The following is a 19,116-nucleotide window of genomic DNA, read 5'->3' as shown; positions in this document are numbered from 1 at the left end:
ATACACAGCCAAAATGAATCTGGAACTTCTCAAGAACCGATCCTATAAGATTACTTCTCAGTACTCTGGAAACAATTCAACAATTGAGGATCAAAAAGGCATTGCTATCAGCTTTCTCCCATTGCTAAGAGCATTTCTTAGTGAGGCATTATTAACTCATAAAATAAAAAATAAAAAGAAAAAGAAAAAAGATGCAAGCCAGGGTCAGGGGATTAATATTGAACTTTTCTTTTATGGATTAAATTTTAATATGAGCAATATAGAGGACTTAAGAACCTGGAGAAACAAGTTGAACTTGCATCACTTAAGAACCTGGACCCAAGGTAATTAATTAAAGTAAATTTCCATGGTTTTTAATAATGAAAATTCTAGATCTAATAATTGAACTTGGGCTTAAATATTAAATAATCAGTGGAATCAAATTAATAATAGTTTTGTGTTTTATGATGGTCATCACAGGTTGTACTTATCATGAGGAAGCATAATCTATTTAAAAGCAAGAAGGAGAGTATAAGTACCTTGCTTAAATATTAAAATAGATATATTTTTACCCTTGCCAACATTGGATCATGTGTTTTATTGGGAGAGTCAGCAGACACTTCACGTTCTGTTGAAGGAAGAAAACTTCTATCACAAAATTAAATATATAGAAGATTATAGACAGTGACATTTTGCGCAAAAGCAGAGTTAACTTTCTGCTAACATGATGCTAACTAAAGAGGGAAGGAAATGCCATAAACTATTAACAATAACAATAACAATAAGCATAATATTTGAGTCCTATTAATTATTAAGGATAAGAACAGAGTGTAGTAAAGGCTGATGAAGAGACTGATAAAAGTTGAAAGGGCAGAAAAGCAAAGGCGCAGAGATAATTTAACTATTTAAGAATAATGACACACCAGATGCATTAAATAATTTTTCTGGGCCAATCCCTTCCATTATTGGAAAATTAGTAAATGGAATAGATCAAAGAAGTGGATAATTTTGGTGAATAATTATAGAATAATACAAGTTCTATTATTAAAGTTGCCTGGCCATATAACTATTCATAATTTTGGTGAATAAAGGGCTATTTAAGTTGCCTGGCCAGACAAACAACATTTCTAAAGCCAGATCCCATATAACTATTCATAGCAAAATTCAGAACTTAATGCTGAGGTAGAAAACATCACCTTTATGACCTCTGCCTCTGTCAATGCTGAGGTACCACCAATAATGTCAAAATCTCCCTGCGAGAAATGATTTCATAATGAAGGGTCTTAAGATACAATAAACCACCCCTCAAGAATCTTGTGTTTCAAGTATAGATATATAGTACACGTTGCATGCAAGCAGGATGTATTGACTTAGTCTTTTTCCTAAGATGTAATGTGTAGCTTTGGAAACATAACACATCCTTGCAGGTCCAATTTCCAACTTGAGAAAAATAAAATGCCTATTACAAGTCTTCCAAAGCACAAGCAAACCATCAAAATATTAACCAAAGATGTGTATAGAAAATGGTTTAGAATACCGAAAAAAATTATCTGAGAAATATGGAAGTACAGAAATACCAAGGTTGTAAGTGAAGGATTACCATGTGTTCATAACACGCAGCGGAAGAAAGGAAGGTAATCCTTAAAGATCTATTTTGTGCTTAAATTTTTATTTCAATAATAAATCTCATACTATATATAGGTATGCCAAGAGTAGAGGTAAACATGAGAAAGATAGAGAGAATAACAAGGGTTGTTATTCCTTTACCTCTATGCACATAAATGTATGTGAGACTAATTCTTAGAGAAGAATTTTATGGTGTGCAAAGAGTTGTAAGATGTTTCTCAATTTAGATTAGATGTCCATTGGTCAAGGGGTTGACAGCAAATGTTGGTCTCGGTGTGGATACGCATAGTGCCTTCGTACCATCGAAGGAGAAACAGATTTTTACTAGCGTACTCAGGTATTTAAATCTGATATACTATTATATTATATTATAGGAATAAAGTTTACGCACAAAATAGATCTTTAAGAATTACTTTCTTTTCTTCCGCTGCGTGTTATGAACACATGGTAATCCTTCAGTGGTATCAGAGCTTTGGCTTTTTGTGTTTAAATTTTTATTCCTATTTTCTTAAAGTTTGTGAATTAATATGATTAATTCAAATTATTTGTTAAGCATGTGATGTATTTATTTTCATTGAGATAGTTTTTTTTAATAAATTAATAGTTAATTTATTTTAATTATTTAATTGTGATTAAATGATCATTCTTTTAATATAAAAGTTATATTTATAATAAAATATTTTGTTTAATTTTATTTATTAAATTTTAGTGTGATTTTGATCACAATAAAAGGAATAAGATGCAAAATATCAAACGTTAGTACATGAAAAATCAAATTTTGATTTGATTGATGTGTTTTGAACACTATAATTTTAGAAATTAGTTTTTTCTAATATTCTTGATTATAAAGAGCGGCCTGACAACCAGGAGTTTTATTTTCAAAATAATAATCAGTGTATACATTTGATGTATTAAGGATTAAATTTTATTGTTTTTCCTAGACAACCTGGGAGTATAAAAATTTAATCCAAGAATATTGGTAGAAATTCTCTAACAATTGAGATAAATTCTAAAAGTTAGGATATTGTCAAAAATAAATTTATCTTTTATTTACAAGGAACGACCTGACAACCAGAAGACTTGTAATCACGGATAGAATTTATTCATATATATGATGATGCATAAGGAGAATTAATTTTATACTTGAACCTAGACAACCTAGGAGTATAAAGTATAATTCAGTTAAATAATTGTCTGACAACCAGATAATTATTTGAGATTATAATTATATGGGATATAATTTAATCATGTTTATTTGGAATAGGTATGAGTAACAACTTGACAACCTGACTCTGATACCACTGAAGGATTACCATGTGTTCATAACACGCAGCGGAAGAAAAGAAGGTAATCCTTAAAGATCTATTTTGTGCTTAAATTTTAAAATCAACAACAAATCTCATACTATATATAGGTATGCCAAGAGTAGAGGTAAACATGGGAAAGATAGAGAGAATAACAAGGGTTGTTATTCCTTTACCTCTATGCACATAAATGTATGTGAGACTAATTCTTAGAGAAGAATTTTATGGTGTGCAAAGAGTTGTAAGATGTTTCTCAATTTAGATCAGATGTCCATTGGTCAAGGGGTTGACAGCAAATGTTGGTCTCGGTGTGAATACGCATAGTGCCTTCGTACCATCGAAGGAGAAACAGATTTTTACTAGCGTACTCAGGTATTTAAATCTGATCTACTATTATATTATATTATAAGAATAAAGTTTACGCACAAAATAGATCTTTAAGGATTACTTTCTTTTCTTCCGCTGCGTGTTATGAACACATGGTAATCCTTCAGTAAGAACTGGACCGATCATTAAACCAGTCGAGTGACTGGTTTAATGGTTTAATAGTTCAACCAAGGTAAAAACTGTGATTGAACTAATTTAATTCAATATAAAATAAAATTATAAAATATTCAATATATAATTTCAAAAATTTAAATTTAATTATTTTTAAACTAACAAAATTTAAAATTTAATAATTTTACAAAATAAATTATCCATAATTTATCATTAAAAAGTCATAAACAATTTCAAATATTAAAGTTTATAACTAAAGAAAATCTTATCATTTGGAGTAACATTATTAGTTGATGAATCATTAGCAGCTTTAAGGGTAACGTTATCGCTAAGCTCTTTTAATAAAATTATTCTTTCAGAAAATAGCTCTTGAAACATATCATTAGGTAGAAAAAGTATTGCATATAGTGGATATAGATAAAAAAAAAAAAATTCAGCAATAGACTGTGGAATATAAAAGTCACTACTATCTAATAATGGATATCGATTATCTTTAAATAATTCTTCACTAGGATATCTAACTCAACTTGTTCTAATGGAACACATTCACAAAATTCTTCGTATGATTTGAAAAGTAGTGCAAATCATTCTCACTATTTTCTTGATTTCCCATATCTTTCATTGTTAAAAAAAAAATATAGCAAATTATGAGTTACTTGATGTATTGTTAAACAAAGAGGCAGACAAAGAAAAGAAGTCAAGCAATTGTAAATTATAACTTTTTTTTTATAGGATATGTATAAATATAAAAAAATTAAATTTAATTTTGTTGATCATGCAACAAAAAGATAAAGATAAAAATACAATAAGATAGTCATAACAAATTAAATTAAAAAGATAAAATCTTTTAGTTAAAATTTAAATTATTTTATTTTAAAACTAATTTATTAAATTATCTTATACATACACTTCATATAACGAAATTAATGAAAATGGTAACTTCCCATTTAAGTGATTGTTTCTCAACATCCACACTTGAAGTTGCAAACAAGACGAATCTACGTTGGAGAGTGTGGGGTGTCCCATTAAAATTTTATAGAGTTACATGTAGTATATGAAATAAAAATTTATTTGTCTCTACTCAATAAATAAATTTGACTCCTTTATAATTTTTTTTAATCTATCTTTGTTTTCATAATATATAAAGAAAAGATTTCACTATTTTATAATAGAGAAATGTTATTTGTCCTTTAAATTTTTTTGTCTTTAGTCGGCCTTTTAATTTAAATAATATTATTTAATTAATTTAAATACTCATTTTTATAGAAAGTTACTTATTTTTTTTAGAAGTTACTGATTTTTTAATTTCTCTTTTTTCTAAAGGTTGAATGATGGACACTTTTTAAAAATATGTAGTTGCACTATTTATAATAATATCGTATTGATATAAAAATAATTAAATAATAATAAAAAGATAATTAAAAATTAAGTCAATAATTTAAATTTAAGTACTAAAAGCATAATTTTTTATGCTCTCGAAAATTCTATTTTTTTTCTTATTGTTTGTTCTTGACTTTTTGCCTCTTAGTAAGACTCCTTAACTTCATTCTTTAATTTTTTTTTATTCAATGACAGATTTATTTTTATTTATTTATATTTTTTAATTCATTCAATTATTTTGTATTTTATTTTATAGTTATATTATTATATATTTTTTATTACATGGCTAAATATTATTGAATAATAAGATCCATTAGTAATTTAAATTTTGAAATATAGTAATATTAACAAACAATAAAAAATAATTAAAATAAAAAGTAAGATCTAAATATACGGATATCTATTGATATTTTTTCTTTCGAAGTTAACTCTAATTTTGTTAGTAATAACGATAGAAATTAAAAAAATTTAATTATAAATATTATAAAGAGTCAATTTCGTAATCTTATAAGAGATGAATTTTTAAATAATTATTTAGTGATATATATAAAAAATGAAATATTTAATTGTATTAACAATGAAAGAATTATTCAACATTTTTAAAATATCAAATTTAAAAAAATAAAATTCTAAGTTATATGTTATTATTTAAATTACTATATAAGTGTTTTAATTTATTAGTTAAATAGTTAGAAGATTAATTATAAAATATAATTATAAAATTATTATCATGTTACACATATTTTGTCTCCACTAATAAAATTTTTTGGATTCGTCACTCGTTGAAAAGCTTATCTCATTAAACAAGGTAGAAAAAATTGAGATTTTACGTGAAATAGAAAAAATAAATTAAGAACATAAGACGTAAAATCTTAATAAGATTTAAATCGTAAAATTATTAGATTTAATACAATTTGATAAAATCGATAAACTCATTTAAAATCGTAATATCAAAAAAATTTAAGAGTTAAATTGAAATTCTAACTATTATGTCATTAAAGTAGAAACTTTAACAGACAAATTATTATTACTCAAATCTATATAGATTACCCCATACCTACTAAGATCCAGGTAAAAATCACATGGAACAACATTTGAAAACAAACGCAAACACAAATACTTCGTTAGCTCACATTTAAAGGATATCTTTGCTTAAAAAAAAAAAAGAGAAGAGAATAAGGTAATACTTAGAACAAACAAGTTTTCATAGCAAATCACAACTCTTTTGTCATTCTCTCCCTTGTTGATTCATCTTTCTCTTATCTTTCTTTTTTTCACACAATATACAATTTTAAATAAATAATTATTTGTATCTATAAAAGATGAAACACTGATATATGTATTTATATTAGATCGAAATTAAACTTGTACCCACGCAAGATGCTTTTTGTGTGACAAAAGTATTCTACGTGGCACTCCAACCCTCCAAAAACAGGATACTTTTGTCGCACTAAAAACATCTTACATGAATACAAGTTTAGTTTAGATTTAATATGAGTACATATATCAACATTTTCATCTTTCATAATTGTTACTTTTTGTATTAAAATATTTAAGAGGAGTATTCTAAATCGATTCTTAAAAAATTTTTAGTTGAATAATTTAATTATTAACAAATTTTAATTCCCACATCAAATTTTGATATAAAAAAATGGTTTAATTACTCTGCAGATTCCTATAGTTTCACCGAATTTTCAATTAGGTCTTTATATTTTTTTTTTTCAATTGGGTCCCTATACCTTAATTTTTTTCAATTAAGTTCCTACCGTCAGTATAACGTTTGAGATAACAAAATATTCTTGATAAAAAAAGAATATTCTTGTCATCTAGTTGGAGTGACTAGGTGAACTAATCTGAATTTTTCCCAAATACCCAAAGAACTCCTCGCATTTCATTCCTAAGAAAACAAGGAAACCCTAAGTTGCTCTCGTCTCCTGCATCTCTTGCGTTGGTCCGTCGTCGGCGTCTGTGTCTGGCATCGACTGCAAAGGACGCTTGCTGGTGTGCTCTCTGTCGCCTTTCCTCTGTGATGGGCCTATCTGCGTAACTGCGTTGTTGTTGTCGGAGGTCTTCTCCACTGTTTGTCCGGTCAACGCGTCTCCGCCCCTCGCAGTGAAGCCCCTCGCCTGGAGTCACCGCGCCGTACATTGCCGAGCCTCCGAGCGCCTGGCCTCCCGTCCCCGCATTGTGTCTCTGCTCCATCCCCCTGCACTCGAACTTTCTGCAAGTAGGTGACAAAAAAAAGCCTCCTTTTTTCAGTTTAAAAGTTGATGTTTATATTTTTTTAAATATGGCATTGGTTGACTATTGTTGCTGTGATGGTGCTGCTTTAAATGGATTCTGCTTCTGTTTTTATTAAATAGATTCTGCTTTCAATGGAGATTTCTGAAAGTGTGATTTGTGAAAGTGTGAAAGTGTGATTTGCAATAGTTTAATTTTGTGAAGATGTATAAATTGACGGTTCCTTTTTCATGTTTTGGGTTACGGAATTAAGCAAGATAGGAAGATGTATCGCAAGATTTGAGCTGGAAATTTATGTTATGATAGGTTTCATGTTCAAATAATATATTGTGTTGATGGTTTCACACTCATTGCCTTGATTCTTTTCCATATTCTGGATGTATGCTAAACTGGGATGACTTCAATTCTGAACCTATTTTTCTAATTATGTGCTTGAATGGAGCTACTATGGCATTGGATGATGAATTTTATTTATTCTTGAATGTTGATTGTTGTGGCTGTGATGATGTTGTTTTAAATGGATTATGTTTCTGTTTTTAATACCTGTAGTGATGGAGGACTCAAATTTCACCATAGACATACATCATGGTGGCAAGTTTCATGATTTAGGGAACGAGCTAGGATATTTGGGAGGAAAGGTGTTGGAAGATATGCATTATGAGCTCAATGAATGGAGTTTGCAAGAAATAGTTAGTGCCAGGATCTGATACTGTGAACCAGACTGTCAATTGAGCTCGAATTTTAGAGAGTTGATAAGTGATGGAGATGCCATGAGAATGGGTAGGTTATTAGTGTCGCAAGCTGTTAAGCATTGCTCAGTGTATGTTCATACAACTCTAACACATACTCTATTTAAGAGTATCAATTGTCTCTAATAAAACCTGAACTCAAATGCAGCTTATTAAGAAATATCACGATAAACCACTCAATTAAAGCTTCAGCTGCGTGGTTATTTTATTTTATTTTTTATTTTTTAGATTTCTCACGGTATAAGTCAAGCATTAATCTGCCGCGGTACTGAGTTTTAGATTTCTCATGGTATAGGTCAAGCAACACAAAGTCTGGGTCCTAAACTTAAGAAACAAGTTGATCTGAAAAATACACCTGGACATGGATACAAGTTAGCAACACCCCAATTGATGCAGCTTAAAGCTGTTAAGCCTCCAAGGTAAATAAGCAGTTATCATATTCATAGTGTATCTATGTATGTTTTATTATGTTTTTTGGGAATTAATTGATATAAGTGCCTTATTGCAATGCTTTGTCTAGGAAGAAAGGAAAGGTTGTCCTTGGAACTCCTTGTAAACTAAGTGTTATTCTTGAAAAGCCTTTAAAGATTGCGAAGCCAAAGGACACAGCAAAGTCATGTCAAAATGATGCTTCTTCACCCACAAGTAACGGTGCTACTTCCAATTCAAAACTTTGTTCACGAGGAAGGAGGACTTTAACTGTTCCAAAGGAACCAAAGTTTCATAGTCTCCATGTACCAAGGAGCTGTACCATCAGGAATCCTACATAGGGGGCTCCTATGGGGTATTAGAGAGATTTGTTCAATATCATCATTGAATTTTTAGTGGTTTTGGTGTAATATTGAAGAAAAGGGTGAATGTGTGTTTTTGTTGTATCTTCATTGATTTGTGTAATAATAGGATTCTTTACAGTACCAAATTTACAACAATTTATGTAATGCCATTGATTTGTGTTTTGTGTTAAGTAAATCAATAGACCACATTCAGGATCATAAATTTATAATAAATTAAACTCTCTCCCATTTCCTTTCAAACAATGATGAAAGAAAATTTCGGAGTTATGGTGCAGTATGCTTAGTATTTTGAAACAAACAATTCCCAATAGGATAACAATATCATAAACCAGAAATGTTTGCAGCATGCGGATGATTAGTCTCCCGTTGCGCATCTTTTTTCTTCGTTTATTTGTTGAGTAACTTCAGTTCCCTTTATTCTTGATTATGTTTTTTAGTTTTGCATTTGCAGCCACTAGTTCAGCAGTTATCCCTTGTTCATTGGCTGAAGGTCCCCTTTATTCTTCGTTTGTTTGTTGAGTAACTTCAGTTCCTTTTATTCTTGATTATGTTTTTTAGTTTCTCATTTGCAGCCACTAGTTCAGCAGCTATGGCTGGTTCATTGGTCCCGCATCAGTAACAACTTGCTTCATAGCATGATTCATTAGACAGAATTACGATTAGAATTCAAAGTCTATACCGAAAAACCAATGCAACTAACATTCTAGTCATACCCTAAAATCTGCCTCTGTCCAAGCTTTATGAAGATTCAAGCTGACAAAATTATGAAACACTCTATGTAACAAGGTCTTTCCTTTTCCTTTGGCTACCCATTCTTTGCACCGTCATCAACCTCAATCCAATCAAAATCATCAATCCACTAAAAAAAGTTGCATTTTGGTATCTTCTCACAAGTAACATACCTCCTACCATGGTTAGAAACGGCTGAGAAACGGCGGACGGTTACTGCCTTTCCACAGAAACACAGCTTCCCAAAGAGAGAATGAATGATGTTCCGTAACTTTGAGCCATAAATTTGGGGAATATGAAAACTGAAAATGGAAAAGGAAGAAGAAGATAAACCTCAGATAGTTCAACGAGAGTGTTTATAGGGAGAAGACAGGGGTAAATAAGTCATTTCACAACTCCCTAATGTTTTTTTGAATGTTGTTAACAGGGACTTAATTGAAAAAAAATTAAGGTACAGGGACCCAATTGAAAAGAAAAAAAAGTATAGACCTAATTGAAAATTCGATAAAACTATAGGGACCTGTAAAGTAATTAAACCAAAAAAAATTTAGACAAACCAATTTATATTATTATTTGATAAAGATATAATCATTTCTAAATTTTTTAAAATTTTTTATGTATTTGAATCAAATCAAATCGATTAAAAATAGATTGGTTCGATTTGAGTAATTGGGTACCCAATAAAACAAAATTCATTAAAAAATGAAATTTTTAACTTAAAAATTTTGTAAATACAATAAACATGTAAAATCAATAGAAATAATCCAAATATGTTAAACACCAAACACATTAAAAACTAAACATATTAAAATTCAAATATATAATATTTTAAATTTTTATTTTTTTATTTAATTATCATATAGTCGGATCTAAAAGTTGGTTCGGGTTCCATACCTCCAGCAAACTAATTATTTAAAAGAGTCATTGTTTTGATTCGGATTTAATCTAATTACTAGTTAGTTTCAGAAAAATTTAATTAATTTGGTTCGAATTTAAACGAGTAATTAGATACTCAATATCCGGAATCACCTCTATTTTTTTGTCATATTAAATTGCATGCTCTTGTATTATTCATCACATTCATGTAAATTATTTTTATTGATGTAATATTATATAATTAAATATCGATAATTATTTTATAGTGTATTAAAATTAAATTATATTACAAATAAGACGTTTGAATAAAAAATATAAATTAAATGTAATTTTTTATATGTTAAATAAAATTATTAAATATTTATATTTATATTTTCTCAACTAATGTGTTTAAATATTCTGAGTAAATCCAGTTAGGTTACTTTTTAATTAAGTAAGTATTAGAATTTAAGAGATACCGTAAGAAGTAAAAAAAAAACTTTAACTAAATTCTAAAATTAATGTTAATTAAAAATAAAAATAATTAAATGGGTTTTCATAGTTGACCTCGTTTCATGTTTTTTAACCAAAAAAAAGAGAGAACCCACGTCCCAACCCGTCAGCACTAGGGGTGTTTAAAACCGATCCGGACCGAACTAAACCGACGAACTGAATCGAAATAATCGAAAACCGAACAAATCGAAAACCGAAAAAACCGACAAAAACTTATTTTGCTGTTTTTTATGCGGTTCGGTTCGGTTTTCGGTTCTTATCATGAAAACCCTAACCGAACCGAACCGAACCGGTTTAACAAAACCTTAAAAATTACCAACCCCACCCCCCAGACCCCCATCTCCCCCCAAACGAATGCTAGTGTGCTACTGCTGCAGCGCTGCGCGTCCCTAACCCTAACCCCCAATCAAAACCTAACCCAGCCTCTCTCTTCTCCAAATCTCGCCCACCGCGCACCCACCACCCAGCCATGGAGCCAGCCACCGATTGACCCACGTCCTTGAGTCTCGAGGCTGGCGGCACCCACGTCCCTCCCACCACCTCGAAGCCTTCCTCCGAAGTCCCAACGCCGAAGCCTTCCTCTTCGCGGACAGAGCAGAGATCCCCCACCGCCGGTGCACCACGAACACAAAGCCGTCGCAGGATAACGCCACTGACCCACTGACCCAACAGCCAGGATAACGCCACCACCCACCCCCAAACGAACCCTAGCCCCTCTCTCCCTACTCCCTTGGTCTCACAACCTCTCTCTCTGCACTATCCATCGCAGGTGAGAGACCTCCTCCCACTACCTCGCAGCTGCCGCCGACCTTCCTCCTATCGCCGCTCTTCCACTGCTCCCACCCAGGACCTCCTCGCGGACAGAGCAGCCTAGCACTATAGCACACAGCCAGCCACAGCCAGTGCCCAACAGCTTGGCACCACCCTTGCAAGTCGCACCCACCACCACCCTCAAGTATGTAACTTGACTGAAATTGCTGTTCTGTTTGTTGTTCATTTCCAATTGCTTCAACTGCTTCTGGTTTGTTTTTTTTTTTTGCTATTCTGTCTTATTATTGAATTAATTTTGAAGTGAATTACTGAATTACTGAATTGCTGTTCTGGTATTTTTGCTGTTCTGTTGAATTACTAAATTGTTGAATTACTTTCTTGTGTTATAATTTTTAAATCTGTTAAGACTTGAGAGTTGATATATTATTCTGATGTGAAGTATTATGTGATTTATGATGAATTCTGATATGACAATGACCATGATGCTGTAATATTGTTGGAACAAGTCACTCTCTGATCTTCAATTATTCAATTATACTAGATGTCAAGTGTAAGTTCCAATATAATATCTTCTTTGAGCAGAAGGTGGTGTTAGGGGTAGTTAATTTACTAGATTATCATAATCTGTTAGCTGATTTATTATATTTCCATTGATTTTTGAACTATAAGGCTCATGTTTGGGGGTAATTTTGCTTATGTTATGAAGGACGTAAGCTTGTCATTGAAACAACTTATCTTAGAGATTATGGCATCAAGGATGGTGACCAGGTTAATGAATTTTAAGGCTTACAATTTCAGTGAGGGTAGCTGGGATGCTGGATTGATAGAAACATGAATGGTTAATTTTTAATCTGTTATTAAAAAGAAGTTTGATTAAAGTTGTACGTGAATATCCCCATGATTTTATTCAATTCTGATACATTGTTACCCTGCTATTAATCCATTCATCTCAATGTCTGTTGTACTTACTCCATTTCTCTTGAATCATGATATCTATATATTCAATTCTAATACATTGTTACCCTGCTATTAATCCATTCATCTCAATGTCTCTTTATTATTAGAATGTATAACTCATCTCAATGTCTCTTTATTATTAGAATGTATAACTATTAGAATGTATACCTAGATTAGAATGCTTTTTCACTAGTGCTATATTATTATTATTACTATTACTATTGTTAGCTATTGTGTATTTGTGTTTGTCGATTTCAATGTTATGACTTTGTGAAAAGTATGGTAGTATTTTTTTTGAATTGATTGAAAAAACCGAACAAACCGAACCAAACCAAACTGAATTTAATTGGTTTGGTTTGGTTCGGATGGCTTTGAGAAAAAAACCGAACCGCACTTTAATTAAACGATTGGATCGGATGATTTTTCTTTCAAAAACCGAACCAAACCGCACCGCGAACACCCCTAGTCAGCACCCCCCTTCACCCCCCTCATTTGTGAACTCACCCCCCCCCCCCCCCCCCCAAAACTCCTCTCTGAAGCAAAGCAAATTAGTACCAAACCAAAACCCTTCCGTAGCTTCCCTTGCACTCAAAGTTCGCCGGCCATCCGTCTATCTAGCTTCCATCGTGCTCCAAGTCTTCAACCCCTGTTCGCTGTCACCGATCGTAGCTGCTTCTTTGAGCTCGGCGTCTGTCGTCTTTGTCTGTTCAGCCGCGCTTCAGCCACCGTTTGTTTGCCGCACTCAACATGTTTGATGAAATGCTTTAACCATATTTCTGGTTGGTTTTATAATTTCTAGCTTTTAGAAACTTAGTAAGTTGATTGCATGTGAACTTAGAATAATTGGATCTTAGTAATTAGGAAATTTTAGCTGCACAAATAGCATTTTTGCAGAAAACATATTAGCATGATGATTCCACTTGCATTAGTTTCTTCTGGTAAATTTTAACTGTTATTGTGAACTTGTTAATTTGCTAATTGTTCTTGTGTTGTTGTTCTTCTGTTATTTTTAATTTTTTTTTTTGTTTTTGTTTTTGTTGTGATTTTCTGTTCTTGAACTTGTTAAATTGATAATTTGCTAAATTGTTGGGATGCTGTTGTTTTAATTTGCTAAATTGTTAGGTTGCTGCGATTTAATTTGTTGGATTTTCTATTTAGGTCTTGTTCTTGTTTATTTGCTAAATTATTGTTATGTATTTATTGTTGTCTTTGAGATTATTGCTGGATATTGGTGATCATTGATTTATTATACGCTTCATGTTTTCATTGTTTTCTTCTTCTGAAAAAAAAAATTCAGTTTTCATTGTTTTGATGAGTGTTTGTGTTGTTTCAAAAATCAATTTTTTGTGATCAGTGCTCAAACTTTGAATGCTGTTCTGCTGGTTTTGCTGTGTTTATTTTCTTTCAGAAATCAATTTTTTGTGATCAATGTTCAGACTCTGAATGTTGTTCTGCTGTTTTTGTTTTGTTTCAGAGATCAATTTTTTGTGATCAATGCTCAAATTCTGAACCTTGTTCTGTTGATTTTGTTGTTTCAGAAATCAGTTTTGTGATCAATGCTCATACTCTGAATATTGTTTTGTTTTGTTTTAAGGCTGTGTTTGGAAGAGGTGATTGATTTCTGAATGTTGTTTTGTTTTTGTTTTAAGGCCGTGTGTTGTGTTCAATTTTCATTTTGTAAGAAATTCTGAGGTATATAAGAATTAAGGAGGATTATTTCAATGGTATTACTCTGGTGATTCTGGTCTACTACAAGCTTGAAGATAGAATTGAAGAGAGAAACCCTTTACTATTTCATCATTGGCCTATTTTTGGCATTGCATATCATTGTAGTTTGTTTATTCATAGAACTAGTTGTTTATGATCCTCTTTTGAAGTAAAAAAATGCAGGAGAAGAGTGTTTAGAACCAGTTGCTTTATTCATTGAATTTTTATTGAATCAGGTGTTTATTATAAACGGTTTTTCCGGTTGAACCAATGAACCAGTAATTAGAGTAGGTTGATGACCAGTCCGATTTTCATAACCTTGATTATATGAAACTGAAAAACTTTGAATTTTATTAACTTAAAAATCATTGAAATTTAATAATTTAATTGTATATTTAATTAAAGTAGTTTAACCACGGTATGACTTACCTTGTTCCTTCCTCTATTTCATGACTACTCATTCGTCTCTCCTGCAGTAGGAGCAGCAGCAGCATCAACCACGCAACAATGGCTACCAATGATTCAAACCGGGTCGGATTAGTAATATCCACCACCGAATCAATTAGGGTTTTCCTCTCTGGAGCCTCTCAAGACCCTAATCTCTCCCACCACCTCCGACACACATCCGCTGATCTTCTCTCCCAATCTGAGCTTTCCTACGAGCCTCTCCGCTCTGTCTGGATGGCCTCTGATCCATCCACCCGACCCGAATTGACCCAACTCTTCTCCGGCACACGATTCGTCTTCTCTAGCCCGAAGCCCAGGCAGAAGGTCAAAAGTCAAAACTCTAGTTCCCATTTTTCAATTTAATTTCTCAATTTAAATTTCGATTATTATGGCTGTCCTAATTTTTGTTTCTCAAATCTTCCAGCTTCAAAATTTGTACTTGATCTTGTTTAACCCTAAAAATTGTTACTTAGATAGGAAGAACAATTGGAATTTCGAAAATTAGGTGGTGCATTACTGTATTTGTCTCCAATTCATGGTGAAATTTCATCATATGAGTGATTATTGTGTTATTCCTTCGGTTTGTGAAGAGTGAAGAATTGAAGTCAAGGCTGAAAAAGTTGCAAGACTTGGCTGAAAGGAAAGCTTATCAAGAGCTAGTGAAGGACATTGCACCAAAGAAGGAAGTTGAGGAACCATTCTCTTCTTACAAGGACCAATTAGGGTTCGGTAATTACCTTTCCAATTAAGTCTTATCTCTTGGACTATAGTTTGTAATATCATAGTCTAGTCTAGTGTTTTATGTAGCTATAGATCCTTCTTTGTTTGTTAGTTTTGTTATTTGTGAAATGAGAAAGTATTACTTTTGCTTTCATGATTTGCTTCCCATGTTACTAAAATGAAACATGGATCAATTCAACTGTTTAAGTTGTGCCTTTTGAAGTTGTGGAAGCTTTGGTTTTTTAACTTACTCGCATGAATGTCTTTGGTGGGATACTTGGATTTGGTAGTATGATTTACCTTAAAATCCTATTTTGGCTGTAATTGGAGGTGAAAAGGAGCTTGGGGTACTGGATTGCCTTTTTTTTCATTGGATTACGTTCAAGATAATTATTTGTAATCTAATAGCTGAAAACTTTCGGAAGGATAAAACTTTAGACAAATGCTTAGTGACAATTTCACAAGTTCAAATACGTTCTGTTTAGTTTACTTTCGATATTTGTTCCTTTTCCATTATAAGATGACAATAACTTTTCCCTGTCGATTCAACTCTCTTTTGTGATTGGGAGTTCTGATATTATTTAAAAATTAGTCCCTTGAATATTCTATTTGTTATACTATGAAATAAGGAAATAAAATTTAGATGACCGAAATCTATAGTTTTCTGCCTTTTCTTTTAAGCATGTTATTTGGCAAATATTCATCTATACATGTTGTATTACTAACCATTTATTTTTTATTATTGAACATTTTTTCAGGATTACATGTGGTTGTTACCATGTTTACCGGCTATCTTGTTGGTTATGCTGCATTTAGAGCATTGTTTAATCACAGTCCTGCCATGGTACCCTCTAAAATCTGTTTTTCATTATTATCCATTTATCCTCAGTAAGTTTAGTTTTAGTCGTTAGCCAAGTGGAATCTCCTCTTGACTATCCTTTTTCTTTCTTCCTCTATTGTCTATGTTACAGAATGCTGCTGGAGGAATTCTTGGGTTAGTGGTGGCCATGCTTGTTGAGACTTTCCTTTTCATTATTAGAAGTTCCAATCTGGATGCCAGTAAAACAAGGTCCAGTCAAACACCGAAATCAGCCTTTTCCGCATCCAGTCTCAAGAAAAACCAGTAGTGTTGATCAGGTTGGTTGTTTCCAACTTTACATTGATATGAAAATTCACCAACAAAATTATATAGCTTAGTCCATTGAGATTATACTGTTATAAACAGAACATGAAAGTGGCTGTTACTCGATGAATCATGGCATGCCTTCTTGGTTTTTGTCCTGCCAAGGCTTAAAATATAGTTTATGAAAGTGGCATTTGCCTTGCATTCGACGAAGGATATTCTGTCCTATCTGGTGAACACATTGCTCCATTACCATATCATCCAATCACCTCTTAAGAAATCATCTTCACTTTTTAGACCGATCGAGGATTTCATGGGATGTAGCTACTAAGGATTACGCATAGGATTTTTTCTTTTCTAGTTTTCCTATCTATTGATACTGGATTGTAATTAGAGAGTTACATGAAATGCATCCTTATTTTGTCATCATTAGTTTTGATAATCAACCCTTGCACATAGCCATGTTTCTCGTACTGATTCCTGTTGTGTTTTTACTTTTTAGTTAAGAAAGCTGCGCCAATGTGCAAATACTGCTATTGGTTTTTGAATATCCAATACATGTTGCCTCTTTTGATCAATGGCTATAGCATACGCATCTAATCGTTTCCTTACACTTCTTGCCAATACCCTTGGACACATCAGAAGATCAAAAACCAAGTTAATATGAAACAATCTCTAGGGTGGATTGGCTTTTGTTTCTATTTTTTGTTTTCATTTTCCGTTTTCAGGATTTTGTGAAGTTAAAAGAGAAAATAGGATTGTTTTTACTTCTTGTTTTTATCTTTTATCTTGATAATTTTAAAAATAAAAAAAGAAAATGAAAACACAAATTAAATGTACCTAATATTGTGAAAAGAGGTCTATTACCTCAATGTAGCTCCAACCATCACTTTGAGGAGTTTTTCAACTCTAATGTTGTCACAAGCACAGTTGTGCTCCGACTGCAAGACTCCAACTAGAGATATTCAATTTTGACATGTGACAATCAAAAGAACTATACAAACCAATACAAATGCTATGAAATAACAAATGAGATATGGATTGTAGCAGGAGGAAAATAACGCGCTACAATAGCCTCCCATAGTCCAGAAAGAAAGCTGGAAAAGTGGAGTGGCCGTTGTCTAGCGGGACTAGACAAAGACGACAAGCTGGCAACCCCATGAGAGGAACAAGGCTTGGAAAAGAATCAAATGAATGGTGGCGCTGGGGTTCATGAACAAGAGATGGGGATATTAAGGTTACCTATATAGGGATTCACCACATGAGGGGCTCTAAATTGGTGATAGTCTCTGACCATATTGTCGTCGCCTCTGGCTCGGCAGCCACCACTGCCTAGAATTGCTGTCTCTAGCTCGTCAACCTCCAGGACCGGAGCACCACCACACCGGTTCTGCTTCTGCAATGCCCTTTTTAGAGGGGCTCCTGTGACTTTTTGATTCATTTATCTATTTTCAATTGTCTAAGGTTATTATGGTTGCTTTTGGGTGAATTTTATACTTTGTTGTTTGCGGAATGGAGAATGAAGACCTGAGTGGAAGTGAGAAAGAGAAAACCAACTGGATTGAAACAAGGAGACAGAACATTCGGAGAAGGTAAGAATGTAACTGTTGTTGATAGCTTTAAGAGATGAAAGAAAGAAGGGCAAAGAAAAAAAAAAAGCTTAAGAGAAAAAGTTATGGACATTGATAGAGATTCTAAGGGCGACATGGACTTTATATATGACAGTATAGAAGGTAACGAAAGAAATGAATCTCTCAAAACATAGAGAACTGGATTTTAGCTAAATTTGTACTATTGTAAAGAAGAAGCAATAGTGGAGTATCTTTTTTAGAAAGAAATGGAAGAAGGAAATAGGGATGTCAACGAGGCAAGGTGGGGGCGGGGGACGCCTCCCTGCTCTCTATCCCCGTCCCCATTCCCCGCCGTGAGGGAATATTGCTTTCCATCCCCATTTCCCATGGGGCCCCATTCTCCGCGAGGACCCCATTTCTCATTTATCTGATAGTTCTAACTAATTATTAATTTTCATATGATTAGAGCTGCAAGTATTCATCATATACAAAAATAGCAAGATTTTATACAAAAAGTCTAAATGACACGATGGTAACTTCTTTCGAAATGACGCAATAGGGGGATGCAACGACGAGTCAAAGGACAAAGCAGTGGACGAGGTGGGAGACGCGGCAACAAAGAGAAGAATGGATACGACGGCAGAGTTACAAAAATGAACGCCACAAATAGAAAGCACGATGCGGTGAGGGTGATGACATAGTGAGGTGTGACGATGAGAAGGGAGAGTGGCGAGGGGTGGCTGCAGAGAGGTTAGATGGAGTATGAACAGTGTTAGGGATTTCTGAATTAAAGAAATGTTATGTAAATGAATATTAAGAGTTTTGGGTTTATATGAGAAATGACTAAAAAATATATATATGAGAAACAAACTATTAAAGATAATTCAGTAAATTTATAAATTTCAGGAAATAGCGGGGATGGGGCGAGGATCCCCGCTTGGGTCCCGCGCTTGCCTCGGGAGAACTTTATCCCCATCTTCATCTTCGTTGGAAAAATTTTCCACAGTCGGATTCCCATTCAAAGCATTTTCCACAGAAATTTTCGCGTCTCAGGATGTTTTGCCATCTCTAGAAGGAAACAAGAGGAGATTAGTATTGATATAAGAGCAAGAAGAAGAAAGAAGGTATCTCAATCCAGCACAAAATAAATCA

At 32.8% G+C, this 19,116-nt stretch overlaps 2 protein-coding genes across 11 annotated transcripts; both read left to right on the top strand.

The window, feature by feature from the left end:
* Positions 1 to 13: 13 nt before the first annotated feature.
* On the top strand, positions 14 to 8,773 carry LOC140175071 (uncharacterized). The gene is made up of 4 exons (XM_072201980.1): positions 14 to 140; positions 6,709 to 7,014; positions 8,073 to 8,196; positions 8,298 to 8,773. The coding sequence occupies exons 1-4, from the start codon at positions 14 to 16 to the stop codon at positions 8,545 to 8,547; spliced, it is 807 nt and encodes a 268-aa protein (XP_072058081.1). The 3' UTR covers positions 8,548 to 8,773.
* A 2,227-nt stretch (positions 8,774 to 11,000) lies between these two features.
* On the top strand, positions 11,001 to 18,847 carry LOC112710528 (uncharacterized). 10 transcript variants are annotated; one of them, XM_025762777.3, is made up of 6 exons: positions 11,001 to 11,623; positions 14,580 to 14,874; positions 15,141 to 15,279; positions 16,029 to 16,114; positions 16,242 to 16,407; positions 16,496 to 16,819. In XM_025762777.3, the coding sequence occupies exons 2-5, from the start codon at positions 14,611 to 14,613 to the stop codon at positions 16,395 to 16,397; spliced, it is 645 nt and encodes a 214-aa protein (XP_025618562.1). In that variant the 5' UTR covers positions 11,001 to 11,623; positions 14,580 to 14,610; the 3' UTR covers positions 16,398 to 16,407; positions 16,496 to 16,819. The 10 variants fall into 10 exon arrangements, with proteins under 10 accessions (XP_025618562.1, XP_072058737.1, XP_072058738.1 ...); XM_072202636.1 differs by lacking the exon at positions 16,496 to 16,819 and adding an exon at positions 18,524 to 18,847 and having other exon boundaries at positions 11,003 to 11,623; XM_072202637.1 differs by lacking the exon at positions 16,496 to 16,819 and adding an exon at positions 16,896 to 18,847 and having other exon boundaries at positions 11,003 to 11,623.
* The last annotated feature ends 269 nt before the right edge of the window (positions 18,848 to 19,116 follow it).

This window comes from Arachis hypogaea, chromosome 9 (genome assembly GCF_003086295.3).
Source record: "Arachis hypogaea cultivar Tifrunner chromosome 9, arahy.Tifrunner.gnm2.J5K5, whole genome shotgun sequence".
NCBI lineage: Eukaryota > Viridiplantae > Streptophyta > Magnoliopsida > Fabales > Fabaceae > Arachis > Arachis hypogaea.
Note: the sequence above shows the minus strand (reverse complement) of the source record. Positions and strands in the feature narration are given on the sequence as shown.